Below are 17967 nucleotides of genomic sequence, written 5' to 3'. Positions count from 1 at the left end.
CCAAACACACACAGTCCACCTCAGACATGACAGTGAACAAGAACACAATAAGCCCTGCTGCACAGCTGATGGGAATCAGGGACAGCAGCATTTATTTAGGCTACAGCTGATCATGATGCTTCTCTCTGTTTGGGCTGAAACGGTAAAATGCAAACAAATTCCCAGACATGCTGATGCTGTGATCTATGTGGGGTGGATACAAACCAAGTAGTCTGAAATATTATAAATAGTATCGTGCACTTTGGGTTCTTTTCTGTTGAATTGTATTTAATTGTTTTTAGTATTTTGCATTTGTTATGTTCTTACTGTTGTTTCTGTTCTTCTGTGTTTGGTTTAGTTTGTTCTTGTTTTTGCTGTTTGTCAAAGCACTTTGTAAACCTGTGTTTTTAAAAGGTGCTATATAAATAAAATTATTATTATTATTATTACTACTATTACTTTATCACATTTTTCTCCTGCAGCCTCCATCCACAGGCTAACACCATGCAGCACATCGTGTATCTGACTATAAACAAAAGTTAAAATATTTTGAACTTTGCAGAAAGTTAATCAAATTAAAACTTAAAAAGTTACGTAGGCTAGAGGTCAATGTTTTAATGCATGGAGCTGGACAGTTTTCAGTGTTTAACCAAATAATTTAAGGCACACATAGGAGCCACTGAGGTTACCTTATTTAATCTTTTGTTTTACATGAACATTAGGAGTCGATATTAATTGTTAATGTGTGTTTATTCTTATAATTATGCAAAGTATCCTGACAACATGAAATAGCCTAAATATTAACATACAGATATGCAAGTTAAATCAAACAAGCATGGGTTAATGGTCCTTAGATTGACCCCTGTAAAGACAAATAAGATGAGCAAATATTGAGATCAATGTAAACTGAGAAAAGTTAGTCATTATAATTCATTATTTTTAATAAATAAGGATAGGATAATACTTTGTTGATCCCCAGAGGGTAAATTCGGGCGTTGCAGCAGCACAGACAAGTAAGCTCAAAATGCAAAATACACATTAAACAGAATAGATTAGATGAGATAAATAAAAAATAGGGGGTATATACAACTACAAAATGAATGATGACGTTAACTATGCAGGGAGTTGAGACAGTATGTGCAGGGAATGACAAGATAAAGTAAAGGTAGTTAATGCACAAATGTCATTATCTCTCGTTTATTCAAAGACTAATTGTACTCTGCTCAGACCAATCTTATCTATCATGTTGTTTATCTGCAGCAGTGTATCAGGTCTGTGTTTTCTGCAGACTGTCACACATTTAGCTACTTTGTCTGAAGCGGGAAACGGCTGATTTACGGTGCTATTTACAACCTCTGGGGATCTGCGTGTAATTAAAAAGCGAATGGGTGATTGTGTGCAGACAATCAGCATGCCGCAGGGTTTCTCACATCCTCTGAGAAAAGGAGGGAGAGTCGGGAGGAGGGCAAGGAGGGGGGGAGGAGGAGGAGGAGGGTGGAAAGAACTTGAGTTGAGGAATTTGAATCCTGTTTGAAGGGGGAGACGGAAAAGAACCAACCAGGGGGAATGTCTGAGGGAGTCTGGGGGAACCGGTGATCAGGAGAGACTTTGCACGACAAACTGCACGAAGCACTGGTTTTTAAAATCTCCTCAGTGTCGCTGGAAATAGTTGGGATATTGATGCCTTTGAGTAGGTCAGTGGAAGAAACTTCTACCTACAGCGCTTTTTGCGGTGCGCTTTTTTTCTTTGCCTGACTTTGATTTCGCTGGATTTTACGCGACGGTGGTGTGAATCAACCAAAACAACAACACAAGGGGGAAAAGCAAGAAGACGTTTTTACGAGAGGAGATTTTTTTTTTCTTTTAAAGAAGTCTGTCTTCTTTTTAAAAGGGAACTGAAACGACACGGACCGGTTTGCTCTTGGTCACGTCGGTGGATGATCACGTTTCTACTCGCAGCAAAACTTTTTTCAGCGCACAACCACAGGATCTATGAGCTGCTGAGATGCGGTGATGGAGCCCGCCGATGTTTCCAAGATGACTGCTCTTGTTTTTTCCAGGGATTGTAGCTTTTCAACTACAACCATGAGCCGGTTTAAGTGGTCTTTTTTGATCCTCATCGTCATTTTATCCGCATGGAGGCCAGTCACTGCTGGGACTTTGACAGGTAAGGCAACTGCGTTTTATCCAATTGCTGTTGTTTGTAAAAAAAAAAATAAGTGCGAGGGGGAAACTTCCTAATGAGCAATTAGCCCAGCCAGCCCTCTGCATCTAACTCATTTAATCAATTTGTTTTGGGTTGGCAACCACAGCTGCAAGTGTGTTCAACATCTGGCCAACATGAAGGAAATCTGTACACTCGTAAAACAGCTTTCTAAAATAACCTTCCCCCCCTTAAAAAAAACATGTGTATTGGTTCAGTCAGGCTGACTATTTCAAAGTGACCCTGTTGATATTTGGGCAGTGACAGCAGGTAAAGGGGGTGATGGAGCAGACTTTGTTATGAGGAGCTGTTTTTGTTGACTGGCATTAAACTGCTGAAGGGTCATGTTCGAGATCAGCTGCGGCATGCATCTCTCTGCAGAATGTACACTCTTCCTGGGAACTCGTCCAAACAAGGTATCCAGACAGGGATTCCCACCAGTCGTGGCATTTCCGGAATAGTGTGGTATTTCGAGAGACGTATTCCAGGCAGGGACAGGGCAAGAAGTTAAATAAATCCTGCAAGGAAGTTAGAGAATTTAAGAAGTCCATTCAGAAGAATATAGAGTAACGCAGAGATAATGTTGAAATTTGTTGTACATGTCAGGTAATTTTTATATCAGGACCACACGTCCCTGAAATCCTGCGAAACATCATTTTGAAGCACTTTTCTGTTCTGGCATAAATCTTTACTGTTACTGTTGTGATCCATCATCAGTTCAACCAGAGGATGAAAACCTGGGGTCCCTGCAGGGGCCTCCACCTGTCAGCTCATGTGTTTTGACCATCATGGTCACAGCGTCTCTCTGGGAGCTCTGCCCTCTGCAGATCCATGTCCAGGAGGGACAGAGATTTATACGAGACACAGCTGTGATTTATAAGCTCAAGACCGGTGGTTTCAAAGAGAATTTTTCCTTTTTGCCTCAGTTCCTATTTGGATGTAGGAATGGCTGTGGCCCAGGGATGAGGGATGAGGAGGGGCTCGGGGAGGGGGGGGGGGGGGGGGGGGGGGGGGGGGAATGCTTTGGCTTGTGAGTCAGTGAATTGGTCTGAGTCAGGCTCAGGCAGTGAGTTGATGGATGGGGTACGGGGGCAAGAGTGAAGGGGGAAAGAGTTGGGAGGGGAGGTGGCAAAATGTGTAGCGATGAATCCGAAGAATGGCATGAAAAGGAGGCTAAATGGGAAAAAGGGCAAAGGCGCGGCAGTGAATGGAGAGGCTGAATTACGTAGCGTTAAGAAGCCAGAAAGATAAAGGAGGGAGTGAGACGAGGATAAATGCTTGGACTGTGTCGGGTATTTTTGGTATGTGCACGTCCACCGACTTTTAACATCTGAGCTTTTTTTTTCTACAAGGGAGAGTAGGAGTAGAGATGGAGTGGGAAGGAGGCAGATAACAAAAAAGATGAAAAAATGTGTGGACCCTCGAAGGGAATCCAGGGGACAAAAGGGAGGAGATGGAGTAGTAAAGCACAAATGAATCACTGGAGACAGGCCACACACACATAAACACACACAGAGTTAACTACAGCCTGCCCTCTCTGTCTACCTCTACATTAAAAGGTTTACAAGCTTATTATTATGTGAACGCAGGCCGAAGAGACGGAGGCAGAAAGTAGGGCTGTTTTTGTTCAATAAGGCACTGAAAAAAAAAAACAAAGTCAGGGTCATGCAGATTCTTGAAAGAGCTCAGCCAAGCTTAAAAATAAAGGGAGGAATGACTTTTTACGCCAAAAAGCACACAGAGACAGTGAGGCGGTGAAGCAGACACAGCGGGCCTCTTCATTTATTGCACACTCCCAGAACCAGCTTTGAGAATGCTGGTTTGTGTTTGTGTGTGTGTGTGTGTGTGTGGATTACAGGATCAAGGGTGTGTTTTTTTTTTCCGTATGAGTAGAAAAAAGTTCTGACAAAGTTTGCTATTTACACTACAGGTCGGTTTTCACAAGCTGAATGATGTGTGCTTTTTTTTCATGAGATGGGTTGGCAATGGAGTTCCCTGTGGGGGTCATAGTGCATGGGTTAGAGGTTTTAAGGTCGGCCATGAAACAGACTAGGAGGGCGGGTTGACAAGCTTGAGAAAATCTTTACAGGCATCATCACTCAGTGAAACAGGCGTGATTTATTCCTGCTGAGATTTCAAGAAAGCCAAGTTAGCAAATCACAAACCAAGTGTGCACACAGCTCCCACATGGTTTTGTCTTTTATCTGTTTTATGGAGACAAGTAGCGCTCATGCCTTCCTTGTCTTTGTCTGCACTTTGGATGCTTACCTTGAATGTAATGTGTGCAAAGAGTTATGTGCCCTTGCCAAATTTGTATCTGACAGATATTTTTAAAAATATCTTTGAAACAGCATGCATGCCTCGACCTTCGGCATTATCAGAAATACTTCTCATTTCTTATGAACGTGTCAGAAGTAAGAAAAAGCAGAACCGTCCTCCTCATATTTATGATGACCCTCTCTGAGTCATTTTCTTGATGTTGAACAGAAACACCAGACGTCTTTGGTGGACGACCTGCAGGCCTACTATCATTGATGTTTGCGAGAAATCCTGAGTATTTTTAAGTGTTTGTGTTGAGCTCTCTGTGCTCTGACACTGTCGGAGCTGCAGGAGCAGCCGTCGGCTAACAAGGATCCTTTTGTCTGTGTATCAGCTCTGTCCTTCTCAGGTCAGCCTGTCTGTCTGTCAGGGACACAAGATAAAAAGACAGTGTGGTGGTGGATGAACTCCGCAGTGTTCACCTGCTGTTATCATGCAGCCTTTATCAGAGGGAGCAAACAGCCTGAGGAAAAGTTTAGAGGAGGGGAGATCTTTTTTGATTAATTGAAAAGTCAACAACAATTGTGGTAATCACTCATACAGCTGGTTAAGCCAGTCATTCAAACATTTGCTTTTTCCAGCTTCTCTCATGTCAAGAGTTGCTGCTTTTCTGTGTTTTACCAAAATGATTGAATATTATTGGAATCTTTTGAAGTGAATTAAAAGTTTCATGGTAAATTTGAACTATATGGTGACTGTCTTCAACTCAGGTCATCGACTATGTTTACAATGCTTTATATCTGCAACTAACAGTTTTATTTATTATTGATTAATCTGAACGTTAAAATAGTTTTTCTGAACAATTCTTTGGAAATCATAAATTCTTACAATTCAGAAGCTGAAACCAGCAACAGTTTGACATTTGGCAATCTCTAATTCACTCATTGAGTAATTCACCAACTTCCCGCTCTACAAGACGTGAAAGGTTTTACCATGTTGTTTAAGTGTATATTTAACCACCGAGAGTTAAAACAAACCCCCCCCAATCCTGCTTCTTCACTCTCTCAATCAAAGAATTGGAGTTCGAGCGGAGTCCCACTACCATCATCTCCTCGCTGGGAAAACCTGTGACAATGCATTGCACCCTGAAAGGTTCAGGGGGCGAAGAAGAGGACCCTCCCGATGTGCTCTGGCTGAGAGACGGCGTGCCTCTCCAATACGCTGACACCAACCAGTTCCAAGTCCCCACCGGCAGCAACGGCTGGACGATAATGAGCACGCTCAGGTGGGTGGGGCTTTTTCTCTCGTATGTGCTAGCTGCTGTCACCGCATGAGATTTAACTTCAAAGGTTGAAGAGTTGTGAGTCAGCCACACCTGGCCTAAAAATGTCAATCATGCATCTGTGGTGATTTCGCTTCAGTTCCTGTTCCTCCACCTAGTTTAACCTGTACTGTTGCTGGATGACATCACTATGTACCTGGCTGTTAATCAGCATTATTGTCACCTCCAGTGTGTTTACATCCTGTGTATTTTACTGGTGTTTAGTAATGTGCTGTCCCCATCACACAAAAAACAAATTGTGTTTACTTTCAGACACTCGGGGCATTTTGAAATTCAGTCATCAAGATATATTATAACTTAATCAAAATCCCTACATGCCTCTCTTTCTGTAGCTTTACATACTTTATCCTGGTATTATTGGAAGAGAACAAAGTAAATTAATTAGAGTTTATGCATCTTTCTGCCTCTGTGTCCCTTTTTTTTATCAGTTTTATTTATTCATCGATGATCTTTATTAAACCCGTCTAATCATGTACTTTCATACACCAAACAGAATTGAAAAGGTCCAGCTTCCCGACATGGGGTCCTATCAATGTGCCGTTTTATCAGAGAGCCAGCAGACTCTGTCCGAGGAGGGGGGAATCCAGCTGGAGGGTGAGTTCATCTTCAGCCACAGCTACATAAATAAACAGGTCTCCTCTTGAGGGCTACGGTTTTCTATTTGGATTACGTTGAGACCCCTGATTCAGCTAATTCTTCCCCAGGCCTTCCTCATTTCTCGGTGGAACCCCAGCACACGTCTGTGGTAGCCAACCTCTCCTTGAGCCTGAGCTGTGTGGCCCACGGCCCTCCAGAGCCAGTCAGGGTCATCTGGCTGCAGGACGGAGCTCCTCTCAACTCTCTGACAGACCCGGTGGCCCTGTCGCCGTCAACACTCAACCTCACAGGTATCGTCTTTCACTCTTTATTACTCCAGCAGGCTTAAGCCCCATGTACACAGCTTAGTCAAATCCATGAAAACACACAGCCTCAATCAACTCCTTAAGGGCCCTGACTCTGATAGTGCCCGATGTTAAGTGATCAAGACATAGGCTGTAGTTCTTAGTTGTTTATTTTATAACGCCCACTGCTTGTTGGAAATTCTCATAATGATATGTTGAAAGGCAAGCAAAAACCAGAAAATGATCATCCTTTTTACTCGATAAAGACTTGAACCGTTAGAATTATTGACAACTAATTCAAGGAAAAATCTATTTAGCACTTCCTCTGAAACGTGTGGACTGTAATAGCAACCTTTTAATGACTTTAAACATGGCAGATACACAACCGTTGGTTTCATTTAACCTATTTAGACTGATTAGAATGTACTGCTTCAAAAGCCTCACAGCGTCTATCATCTTTAGTTTAAAAGGCTTTCATGTCCCCTCTCCGTGGATTAAACAAAACCGCCAAATGACCACGCTCCCCTGAGAGCTGGCTGCCTGGCACAGTGCCAGTGGATCCATTGAGGACTTGCCTGGTGGTTGATGGGTAAAGGGAAAGAGCAGCGGGCAAAAGAGGGACTCGAGGGGGGGGGGGGAAGTAAAATGGACGGGCAGAGGATAAGGGAGATAAAATAAATAAAGAGAAAAAGGCTTCTGTTGCTGCTTTAATGCCACCACAGCTGCCTGCCAGTTAGCTGCTCCGTGTTAAGTCCAGCGGTAGGAAGACAGGCTGAGTCAGACGGAAGGAGGGAGGAGCAGGCGGCAGTGGTTGGTGAAGGTTCTGGTTTGACTCATCGGAGCAGGCTGACTGGTGCTGACCGGGGGCCAGTTTGACAGTAACCTACACTCACGTCTGTGGAATGGACAGCTGCCTTGGCAGACCACCGGTCCAAAACCAGGGAAAACACAAATAATCTTTCAATAGGCCCATAAAGGGAAATGGCATGAAGTACATGCCAACCATGAAGAAGTCCAGAGCAGAGCAGTGGCTCGCAGTTAAGACAAAGTTTCCCTCCACATGTGGTGAACAGTGTAGAAACTGAAGCACTTTGCATGCTTCGTTTATGAGTTACAGGATATAAATTGTTGATCTCAGTGACCATGTAAATCTATATATGGACTCTGTAGCCAGTCTGAAATCTTAATAAATGTGCAGCATTTGAATCACATTCATTACTGTCTTGACCAGTGAACTACACATTATTTTGTAATACATTCCCCGTGTACTGAATAATCTTTTGACCACCAAAGATCCACAGGTCCTAACAGGTTCACAAAATATTGGAGAAAACTCCCTCAGATACTTCAGAAGATGAAAGTCAGCACTTCAACCTTGTTATATTTTCTTTCCAGATCCATCAAAGTCCATCAGAAAAAAATGCTAAAACATTAAGTTGTCCAAACTCAGTCCTCAATATTTAGAAATGGAATATCTTAACATTTTAAATTGTAGGTCAGACAAAAAACATGAACTGATGTCATCTATGTTAGGTAGATAAGGATGGCAAATAGTTCTTAAACAATTCATAAAGATATTAGAAGTATTGATAATTGACAAACTATTAAATCCAATATGGCAGAGTTGTAACCAAAATATGAAAAGCCCAGTATCTCCCAATACTTTCTGATTAGAGTTCACATATCAGCCAAGGAAAGGAAGCACTAAACTCATCCCAGCTGACATCAGCACTGTTGGCCAATGCTGTGATGCTTATTTGCTCTTTCTGGTGACTAATTCTGACTTTTTCAGCTGATCAGGGGATGTTGTGCTGCGGTTAGCTGGTGGGGAAGTGAAGAGGCACAAGTGTTAATGGCGCAACTTCGAGATGGCCTGATGAGCAGTTAATTCACCCTCACAGGCAGCGGTCATCTCTCAGCCCTCCCTCCCTTTTCCTCCCTCACAATCCCTCACTTCACCCTGTGAGGATCGTACCCCCTGTTCTTTTTCCGGCCGCAGCACAATGGAGGCATGGTGCCGTCGGCACAGAGCAACACTGCGTAATGCTGTGCAAGTGTCCGTTTGCGGCTGATTGACAATGTTAGAGTGTTAGATAAGAGGGATAAAAACCCGAATGTCACATGTGTCAGTGTGTGCGTTTTTTAGCCCGCGTTGTGTTGTGGGGATGACTCGAGCATGTGTGAGCACGCTCTGAGTCACTTTGTGAGAGGACTCATTCTTTGTTGACTGTCGGTGTGTGTCATAGTGTTTTGCCCCCTTCAGAGGAGCCCCAGCTTCTTCTGGGCAGCAGCTCTGCTTTTTTTTTCACCTGGTCCTCAACATGAGGCCTCTTTGTTCTCAGGACTACACCATAGAAAATATTCAACTTCCACTGTTTTTCACCATCGAAGTTTCTTCTTATGAAGAACCTCAATCACAGAAAGTCGGACTATAAGGGAAAGAGATTCTTAAGTTTCACAATGTGCACAAAGTTCCTATTTAAGCTGTGACTTTTTGCAAATGTGTTTAAAAAAGTTGTCACCCTGAAAGGGATCTGCAAGTCCAAAGACAACTAGACATGAAGCTGTTTTAACACTCTTTAGGTGTTAATTCAAAAATAAACTTTGCAACACCATTGAAAGGACAGTGTGACTGACAGTTACCGTGCCAACTGTATGGGTTGTTATATATTTGACTTCTGCATGAATCAACAAAGGTTTATCAAAACCTCGGAAACATTCATGGATCAGGGTTAAATCACAAAAAAAGAGGTTTGCAATGCTCCAAATATAATAGTCTTGTTTTCTAACTGACCTAAATAAATCACCTGTCTAAACTGTTACATTTATAGTTGTGTCTCTGATCAAAGTCAGGTAGAGAAAACCGACTAAAAGGCCTTTGTACTGTACGCAGTATGACAGAATGACCTCTGAAGGGCCCTTTCAGTGAAGAATATGTTATTAAGTGCATGCTGCCGCCCCTTTGCGATGCACCTGGTGTCCGTCTTTTTTTTTTTTCCAACCCTGCTCCACAGCCTGAGTGAGCCACTGTCGACAAGCGAATAAAAACTCAAAAACTTCATATACATAATAGTCATACATAATTCATCTTAATACTGATGGAAGAGCGATAGCGTTACCTTACGGAAACCATTACCCTCACACTATTCTCACTTCAGTTTGAACTTTCTCACACCAACATTAAATGCAACTCAGCATGCAGAGCACGCATTCTTGGTTTCAGTAATACGCTGAATGTTCCTGCCTCACACTCTTGTGTTGTTTCCGTTCCAGGTTTGAACAGGACCAGCACCTTTTCTTGTGAGGCCCACAACCGCAAAGGTGTGGCCACCTCTGGATCGGGAACCATCACTGGTAAATATCCCTCATATCATCATTTTGGGGTTTCTTAAAAGCACGACTGTGTGCTGTGTTATCTTTATGTTGGGTGTGTTTTTGTATCTCTCTTTGTCTAGTTCTTCCATCGAAGCCTCAGAATGTGAGAGCTGTAGAGATCACCTCGACCAGCCTCCGCTTATCATGGCAGCCTGGTTTTGGAGGCGACTACCCGATAATCCGTTGCTCCGTTCAGGTGAGGCAACATGTGATAGAGTATAATCTCTGCAACTGTTTGAGCTGCCTGTTAAACAAATGCATCACTCTCCCTGGTTTTAGGGGACTGTGAGCTTTTCCTCTTGCAAGTTTAGTTTAAAAAGAAAAGAGAGCTTGCTTTTCTTTTCTTCTTTTAACTCATCCTCTACCCTCCCTGTTTTATTAATGTACCAGTGGATCAGGTTTCACTCTGGGAAAGTGGCCTCCTGGACTAATCTTGTGTAGCACCACTCCCTCCCTCTCTCTCTCTCTCTCTCTCTCTCTCTCTCTCTCTCTCTGTCAGTGTCTCTCTGCCACTATGGCGCTCTTTAGCCACTACAGCTCTGAGCAAAGAGGAGGTACATTTTCTCCTGGAGAAGGAGAAGCAGTGCAGCAACACCCCTAAACGTCTGGTTCTAATAAAGCTGCCCCTCGTACCCCTCGCTGTTCTTGCCTTGCACCCCTCCCCTCAGTCCTCCCCCCCCTCTCTCCACCCTCATGGGGAACAAGGCGAGGGGCCGGCTTCAGGAGAATGGGGCAAAAATCTGAATTTAACGGCTCATTGTGTGGTGAAGAGAGAAACATGGAAAAAGCGTAGTGTGTGGGGGGGGGCAGAGAGAGATATGAATGTACGGCACAAAAGAAAGAAAATAAGTTCAACAAAAGAAAGAATGAAAAGCAGAACGAGTCACAAAGAAAAGTTGGGGAGAAAGTCAGTCAAAGAAAACAGGAAAAGGCAGTGACAGCAGGTATTGTAGGTCTGAGCCATACAAGGGGAATGTAGTCTGAAGTGTGACTCAGGGCTGAGCTGTACAATTAGATAGAACACAGTTGTTTACAGGCTGGATGGTGATTCATCGAGTCAGGCATGGTTTTCATTCTCTCTCTCTCACACACAGACGCTCGTTCACACGACTTCATATTCCTTTTGGATCAGACCACTCGGCTCACGCCATCGCTCACCCGGCTTCTTAATGTGAACTCTGAATACTCGTGTTGTTTCAAAAAGTCATCGTCAGAGCACCTGCTGCTCTCGCACATCTGATCTGTTTGCGTGCCTGCTCGTCAGACGTTTTTTGAACTCGTTCTATAAAGCCCACCCTGTAGTGGCTGAAGTGCAGCCTGTAGCCTGCAGGAGCCGCTCGATTATGAACAAAGAAGCAGAGAACAATAGTCCAGAGCGGTAACTTTAATGTGGTTTTTAAGATTGCTGCAGTGAAGGATTTTTGCTGGCTTGTGTTCCTCATTAATGTGTTTACCACAGAGAGTTTGCAGAGGCAGCAGGATTCTGACTGTGATTTTCTTTGATGGTTTCTGCTGTCAGTGCACCTTTTTATAAGCCGGGGTCATGTTTTAAAACAGCAGCGAAGCAGTTTTTGCACCATTTATGGCAATTATCACTTAATGACCATCCCCCTTCACCATTACTGCACCAACTCCAACCTCCTATCTTTTCTTCCACCAGACTTCATATCCACTGCTGTTTGATACCGTGCATACAGAGACAATTATGCAAGAATCTCTCCTTAACACGTGTGTCATGAGACATTAACCTTCGATAATCATACATCATTTTTAAAGTTTAAAGTTTAAAAAGCTCCTGCAGTCCAATAGAATTGACAAATAGGTCACAGTAGGATGGAGGCTAAAGCTAACATTAAGATTGTCATCTGATTATTCCAGGCCAAACATTGGGGGGGGCCCTTCACATCAGGCCCCGATAAGATGACCCACAACCAGAATGTGAACATCCCACCATCCACACACCTGATCGGGGATCTGGAGCCGCACAGCCTCTACTCCGTCAGGGTGGCCTGTCACAGCAGCCAGGGCCCGTCTGACTGGTCGTCCTGGGTGGAGCTACGCACCAAAGAAGGAGGTAAGCCTTCCAAGTGAGGAGATGTTTGTTTTCAGCCTGGAGGTCTTTTGTGAGTGTGTGCATGGGATCACCTCCTCTTAAGTGAGTCGAGGTCAAGGCTGTGTTGTTGGGATACTGAAACAAGGCCGAAGTCCAAGTCTCCTCCGACTCTCTTGCTGTGGACTGTAACCAGTACAAGACAGATGTAGCAACTAGCAGCCATTACTTTCAGAGATTTTGGTCTGTTACGAGGACCATTAGCTCATAAATAACCAGGTTTTACGATGGGAATTTAGTCTTTTTCTTAAGTCTTTCCCCGGTGAATTGCAGGTCGTTCAGCTGCCTGATTGCAGGTTCAACATTTAAAGTCTCATTAAGAGCTGTACGAGTGTTTTTCTAACAGCTTAGACGAGACCTTTTTGTTCTCGGCCTAACTTTTATGAAGGCTTTCCAAGATGTGATTTTTTTATTCCAGGATTTTGTAGATGCCGATTCAAGTTTCTTTCTACTGATTACCTTTAGAATAGAATAGAACAGACAACATCCAAACACACAATATTAACAAAAAACACAATATAAACACAAAATAATATTAAATACAAAGTAAAGAAGCACTAAACTAAGAATGGGAATATATATAACCAGGATTTAACTAAGCATCGATAAATGGATGTAAGAGTTGTACTGCTGATCTCTTATGCTTGATTGTTGTCTGACTTGCCTCAAGCTGCCATCGGCTCTATAAAGTCACCTTCCATGACCTCTGGGTCACAGTAGTCTCATTCATGCTGACTATTTGACAGCTTAATGAAAGAAGGCAATTTGCCTTAAGGAATACTCGTAGTTATCAGGGGAACTTAATGGTTCTTTAAAAGCATTTTTGCCCCAAGACTCTTTTTTTTTTAAGCCAAGTGAGTCAGGCCATATTGGAGACATATGTTATGATAAGAAGGAGTCAGTTAAACATGTTACTGTGCCCTGTTAGTCATAATATTCCTTACTGTGCCCCTTTACTTAGTCTGTGTTTATGAAGAGTAGCAGACACGAGCCACTGTACCACCAGCAGCAGCCCAGTTTCAAATGTAAACTAACGAGGTAGACGGCTGCCTGGTAGTGAAGGGACAGAGCAGGAGGAGACGGAGACAGTTAGAGGAGGAGGGAGGGGGAACGTCCTGAAAGGCTTCAGTTAGGATCCTTGCACTCTGTCCAAGCTGTAATTCTGGGCTGCTCGGTGTTTGAGTTTAACCTGAGGTGGGATTTTCCATGCCAGCTCATGGCTCTGTCTCTCTCCCCGGATGAATAGGAACGGAAACAGCGTAGAGGAGATATGCCACTGGAGGGATGATGGGGGCTTTCCATAGCTGAAGCTGCGCAAAACACTTCAATGTAACATTTCTCATGAATACAAAAAGAGAGAAGTAGCACTTTTTAAAAAATGCCTGTCAGAAGAGGTTTTGAGATCAGGTTGGATCAGGAAGTTTCAGTTCTTTGTTAAAAAAAAAAGGATTGTTTTGTTTCACTGGAAAGAGTTCTGTGATTTGTTTCCATTTGGAAGTGACGGCTTCATTCCTGCACCAGCTGCTCTCTTTGCACTTGTTCCAGTCAGAGGATGAAAGGAAAACAAGATAAGACTTAGCTGCTGGTCAAAGATAGTTCGGGAGGTATTTAAGGTCAAAGAAAGGGAGAGTAAAGTGGGAAGGTAGAGACTGCTTGCAGCTCAGTCATAGTTTCCATATCTTCCCATAAAGCTCTATTGTTGAGCATGTTTGTTTGTTTCTTGTTTTTTTTTTTGTTTTGCTGCTTGTTTCTGGTTTATGAAATGTGCAGATGTGTGCTGTCATCCTTGCAGAGACATCCTTGTTTGCTGCTCCTCTGTCTCGTCCTCCATTCTCATTTTTTCCACTTCATATAGATTTTCCCCTCACCAGTTCGGATTTGTTTTACATCCTTCATTTCCCCTCCGGGCCTGGTCTAACGTGCCCGATGTTGCACTAGTCTTTTCCTACCTCAGATGTTATGAACTGTGGAATTTATTTCCTGCATCGAACAAACTGAACAAGTCTTTTTCAGTCTTTTTTCAGAGGCCACTCTTTCAACTTCGCTCCTTCATCTTTCATTTCCCCCGCTGTTTTGACCCCCGATGACCTGTGATTTTCTCTTTCCAGAGCACACAGCAAGGCACTGTGGGAAAGACAAAAAAATGGGGTTAATGGTTTGACTACGAAAGGAATGGAGTGAAGAGCAGGGAAACAAGGGAAGGGGGCGCTTTGAGAAAACACTCATTTTGCTATTTTCCCAAAGCTCACTATTTTCCCGGGGGGAAGAGGAAACAGAAAGGGGGGGGGGGTTTGTTTGGTGGGAGAGGAAGCAAGGCGACCCATGTTGCCCTTCTAATCCTAAAGCTGCAATGAGATTCTGCTTTACGTACTGTATCGATTTTCTAAACTCTGACTCCTGTAATGCATCACTTTTTGCATTTGTGTTTTTACTCAATGCCAATGCAACAAAGGGAGTCCTGGTTCCCTTCACATTTCTTAAAGTGACGCTACAATGAATCCTGAGTTAAGGAACATAACCCTAATGGAAATGAGTCATGGTAAAATGGCTCAACACGCACGTCACATTTAATCCTGCTTAATACGACTACCAGCAGAGCATTAAAATTCTTAATGTTCTCGAAAATCTGAACGAGGTGAATGTCCTTTAAAAAACATTTTTGATGACACAAAATGTTGTGCTCGATCTGATCCGAGAATGGTTTCCTGTGTAGTGCTGAGTTTGTTTTTTATAAATGGACTCTAAATCCAAGGGTCATGAGTCATATTTTTGGCTTAAAGATGACCCTTTTCCATCCACATGTGGAGCCACATGGAGGCTAACTGTACAGAGAGATGAGGTGTTCAGAAAGAGCTACAGCGCTGCCTCCGCAGAATGGTTTAGCTGTCAAACGTGGCCATATGACACCATATTCCTCTATAGCAGCACGCAGCAGCATATGAAACGGTAGTTTGCTGTGTATCCAGATGTTAAACTCTGCTGTTGTGAACTAATTGTGTCTTAAACATGTTTGTTTCTCAGCATCTTGCCAAGCTTTGGCTGCTTTCATGAGAACAGTATGGGGATTTTTTCTGATCAACAGCAAACACCTTCTTTTCTGAATTTCTTTTTTAACTACTGAAAGGTTGCAACAGTTTTCTTCCAGTAAAACTGTTTTCCCACCTCCTCCTCCTCCACACATTTTTTACGTCAACAAACAACATCTCTCTTTTCTTCGAGTCATTGCTCAGTGACAGAAAAAGAGAGAGGCATTGCCACAGAGAGGGCGGTGAGGGAGAAGACAAGTTGGAAAGAATGAGATGGAACCATGTTGGATGGGAAACAGGGAGAGAGAGAATTGAAGAGGCGTGAAGGAGAGAAAGGGAGTGGCTAGGACACAAAGCAGTGGAGAAGGAGGCAGAGAGAGAGAGAGAGAGAGAGAGAGACCAACAGATGACTGATCATAGGTGGAGACCGACTCCTGGAACGAACTTGACTTCGAGGTTGTTTTTGCTGCCGCTGGCAGGCGGAGCAGGGGGCTCGCATGTGGAAACAATCACCCGCCAAATGCTTCCTGATAACATCATCCGTAGGCTGGGCCATGTTTCCCAAACTCTTAGTGACTGGGTGTGTGTGTGTGTGTGTGTGTGTGTGTGTGTGTGTGTGTGTGTGAGTGTGGGCGTGTGTAGGTGTCCAGTTAGCTTGTGTGATTTGTAGGACTGCTGAGGGATTGAGAAGCAAAGACAAAGAAAGCTCTAACTCTAATTTCAACAAAGGAAAGAAGCAATGTTGTCTCCTTGTTAAAGGGTCCTGGATTTCACACACACACACACACACACACACACACACACACACACACACACACACACACACACAAACATAAATACACAAATTCTTCACGCTATTTCTAGTGTGTTACTCAGCTAGGCTTTCTCTCCACTGGGTATTTCTGGTGCCAGCAGCCTTTTTTTTTTTTGCTCCCTGCTCCAGAGAGCCAGAAAAGAAACAGCCAGACGAGAAAATAAAGCAGAAACAGGAATAGACGGAAGAAGAGGGAACAGCATGAAGGAGGGAGACACAGGCCTCAGCATGTGTCCATCTGAGTCTATTCAACCATTCACACACCGAAGGCACACCGGCTTCTGAACTCAGTTAATCGCCTCTGTCCGCGGTGCCCTCAGCTAGCCTTTTCTATCCTAATTAAGCTGAATTCTCCAAATTCCCTGACATCTTCTTCCATCCAGCTGTTGTACTTATCCACAGCCTACAGGCTTCAGGCTGTCAAAACAACACACGCCTGGGTAGCCCTCAGCCCACTGGCCCCTGACCACCGGGCTCACACAGTTGCAGTCTTGCTCACTCCTTATTCACACTGAAAGTCTTTGGACACATTCAGCCACACCCTCAGCTACATCTCTTATCTCAGCCTACGAAATACAAATCGAAGTGAGAACGAGGAGTGGAATGATTTCTGAAGTTCTGCTGTGTGTTTTGTTTTTTTTCAGTGCCGGAAAACCCGCCTGTTAACGTCACCGCCGTGCTCAACGGGACAGATGTGCTGATGGTGTGGGAGGAGCCTCCGGGGAAGATGAATGGAGAACTTCAGGGCTACATGGTGGAGTACAGCACACCTGCAGCCCCGCAGGTCAGTCTGAGACACAGACAGGGGCGGCTGTGGCTCAGTGGTAGAGTCAATCCCCAGCTCCTGCAGTCCACATTTCTTTTTTTTTTTGGGATCAATTTTTTATTTAGAAATGTACAAAGAAATGACATCATACATGAATAAAAGTTCATATGTGCAAACATCAGGATCAATCAAACATTCAAACCTTCCCCCAACCCCCATCCACACGTGGTGACCCCACATACATCCCCACCCCGGATCTCTCAAGGACAACACAGAAAATAAAAACACATTTCAGGTCAAGCACGCCGCACACTGTCCTTAACTATATTGTAGGCTGCATCCCACGCTTTGAGGGTCTTAAGGCTGGCCCCATGCATTTGGGCCACAGATCATTCCATCTGAACAATTTCAAGACTGCGGCCACATTTCTGATGTGTACTTGATCCCAAGATGCCAAGTGTATGAATGTGTATGAATGGAATTAGTTAATACTGATGGATGATACTTGACATAGCAGCCTCTGCCATCACTGTGGTGAATGTGTAGGTGTGAAGAGGAGAAGAGTGCTACACAAGCTCAAGTCAATTTACCATCGACCATTACCCAAATACACACACAACAACAAGAACCCAACAGAAACTCTGCAAAACTGACAGATTGAAAGACAATCCTCCTTTTGATACTCATCGTCTACAAACGCTTCTTTTGTTCACAGTTTGTCGTGGATGCTGGATTGGACACTGAGCTGTCAATCAATCTGTCTGTCCCCCTGTCCAATGTGTCCTTTCGAGTGTGCGCTTACACAGGGGCCGGGCAAGGACCCTGGACCCCCATACAGACTGTGACACTTATTGCCCCCGGTAAGTGACAACGTCATAAACAGTGTGTGCATTTACATAAGACACCTTTTTGCCAGAAGAAGACTTTATTCATTTTATAATGACTGTAATTAACTCGCAAATAAAAATGTCTGATGTTTCATGTCAATTCTGCAGATTATTTTACCAAACACATTATGTTGTTTTCTCCTCAAAGTCAGTGCATTGACATGACTTTTTTTTTTGGTTCCCACAGAAATGGAGGAATTTCGAGGTGAGTGTAATGACTGCTCTTTGCTCATTCAAACCCGCAAACTTTCTCCTCTGTAACCTCCCAGAGTGGCACAAAATGACACAGTGACAGTAGAAGTGAGCTCATGGTGTTTTTTTTTGT

At 43.6% G+C, this 17967-nt stretch overlaps 1 protein-coding gene across 1 annotated transcript in view; it reads left to right on the top strand.

Annotated features, from left to right (window-relative positions):
- Positions 1-1506: 1506 nt before the first annotated feature.
- The window catches only part of LOC132980788 (tyrosine-protein kinase receptor UFO), a 27202-nt gene continuing 10741 nt past the window's right edge, over positions 1507-17967 (top strand). The window contains exons 1-10 of the mRNA XM_061047121.1: positions 1507-2146; positions 5516-5726; positions 6277-6377; positions 6488-6670; positions 9938-10018; positions 10120-10235; positions 11918-12113; positions 16634-16773; positions 17471-17615; positions 17830-17847. Coding sequence (XP_060903104.1) covers positions 1993-2146; positions 5516-5726; positions 6277-6377; positions 6488-6670; positions 9938-10018; positions 10120-10235; positions 11918-12113; positions 16634-16773; positions 17471-17615; positions 17830-17847 — 1345 coding nt within the window. The 5' untranslated portion in view covers positions 1507-1992. The remainder of the gene's footprint in view (positions 2147-5515; positions 5727-6276; positions 6378-6487; positions 6671-9937; positions 10019-10119; positions 10236-11917; positions 12114-16633; positions 16774-17470; positions 17616-17829; positions 17848-17967) is intronic.

Source organism: Labrus mixtus, chromosome 9, assembly GCF_963584025.1.
Source record: "Labrus mixtus chromosome 9, fLabMix1.1, whole genome shotgun sequence".
Lineage (NCBI taxonomy): Eukaryota > Metazoa > Chordata > Actinopteri > Labriformes > Labridae > Labrus > Labrus mixtus.
This window is presented reverse-complemented; position numbering and strand designations above follow the sequence as displayed.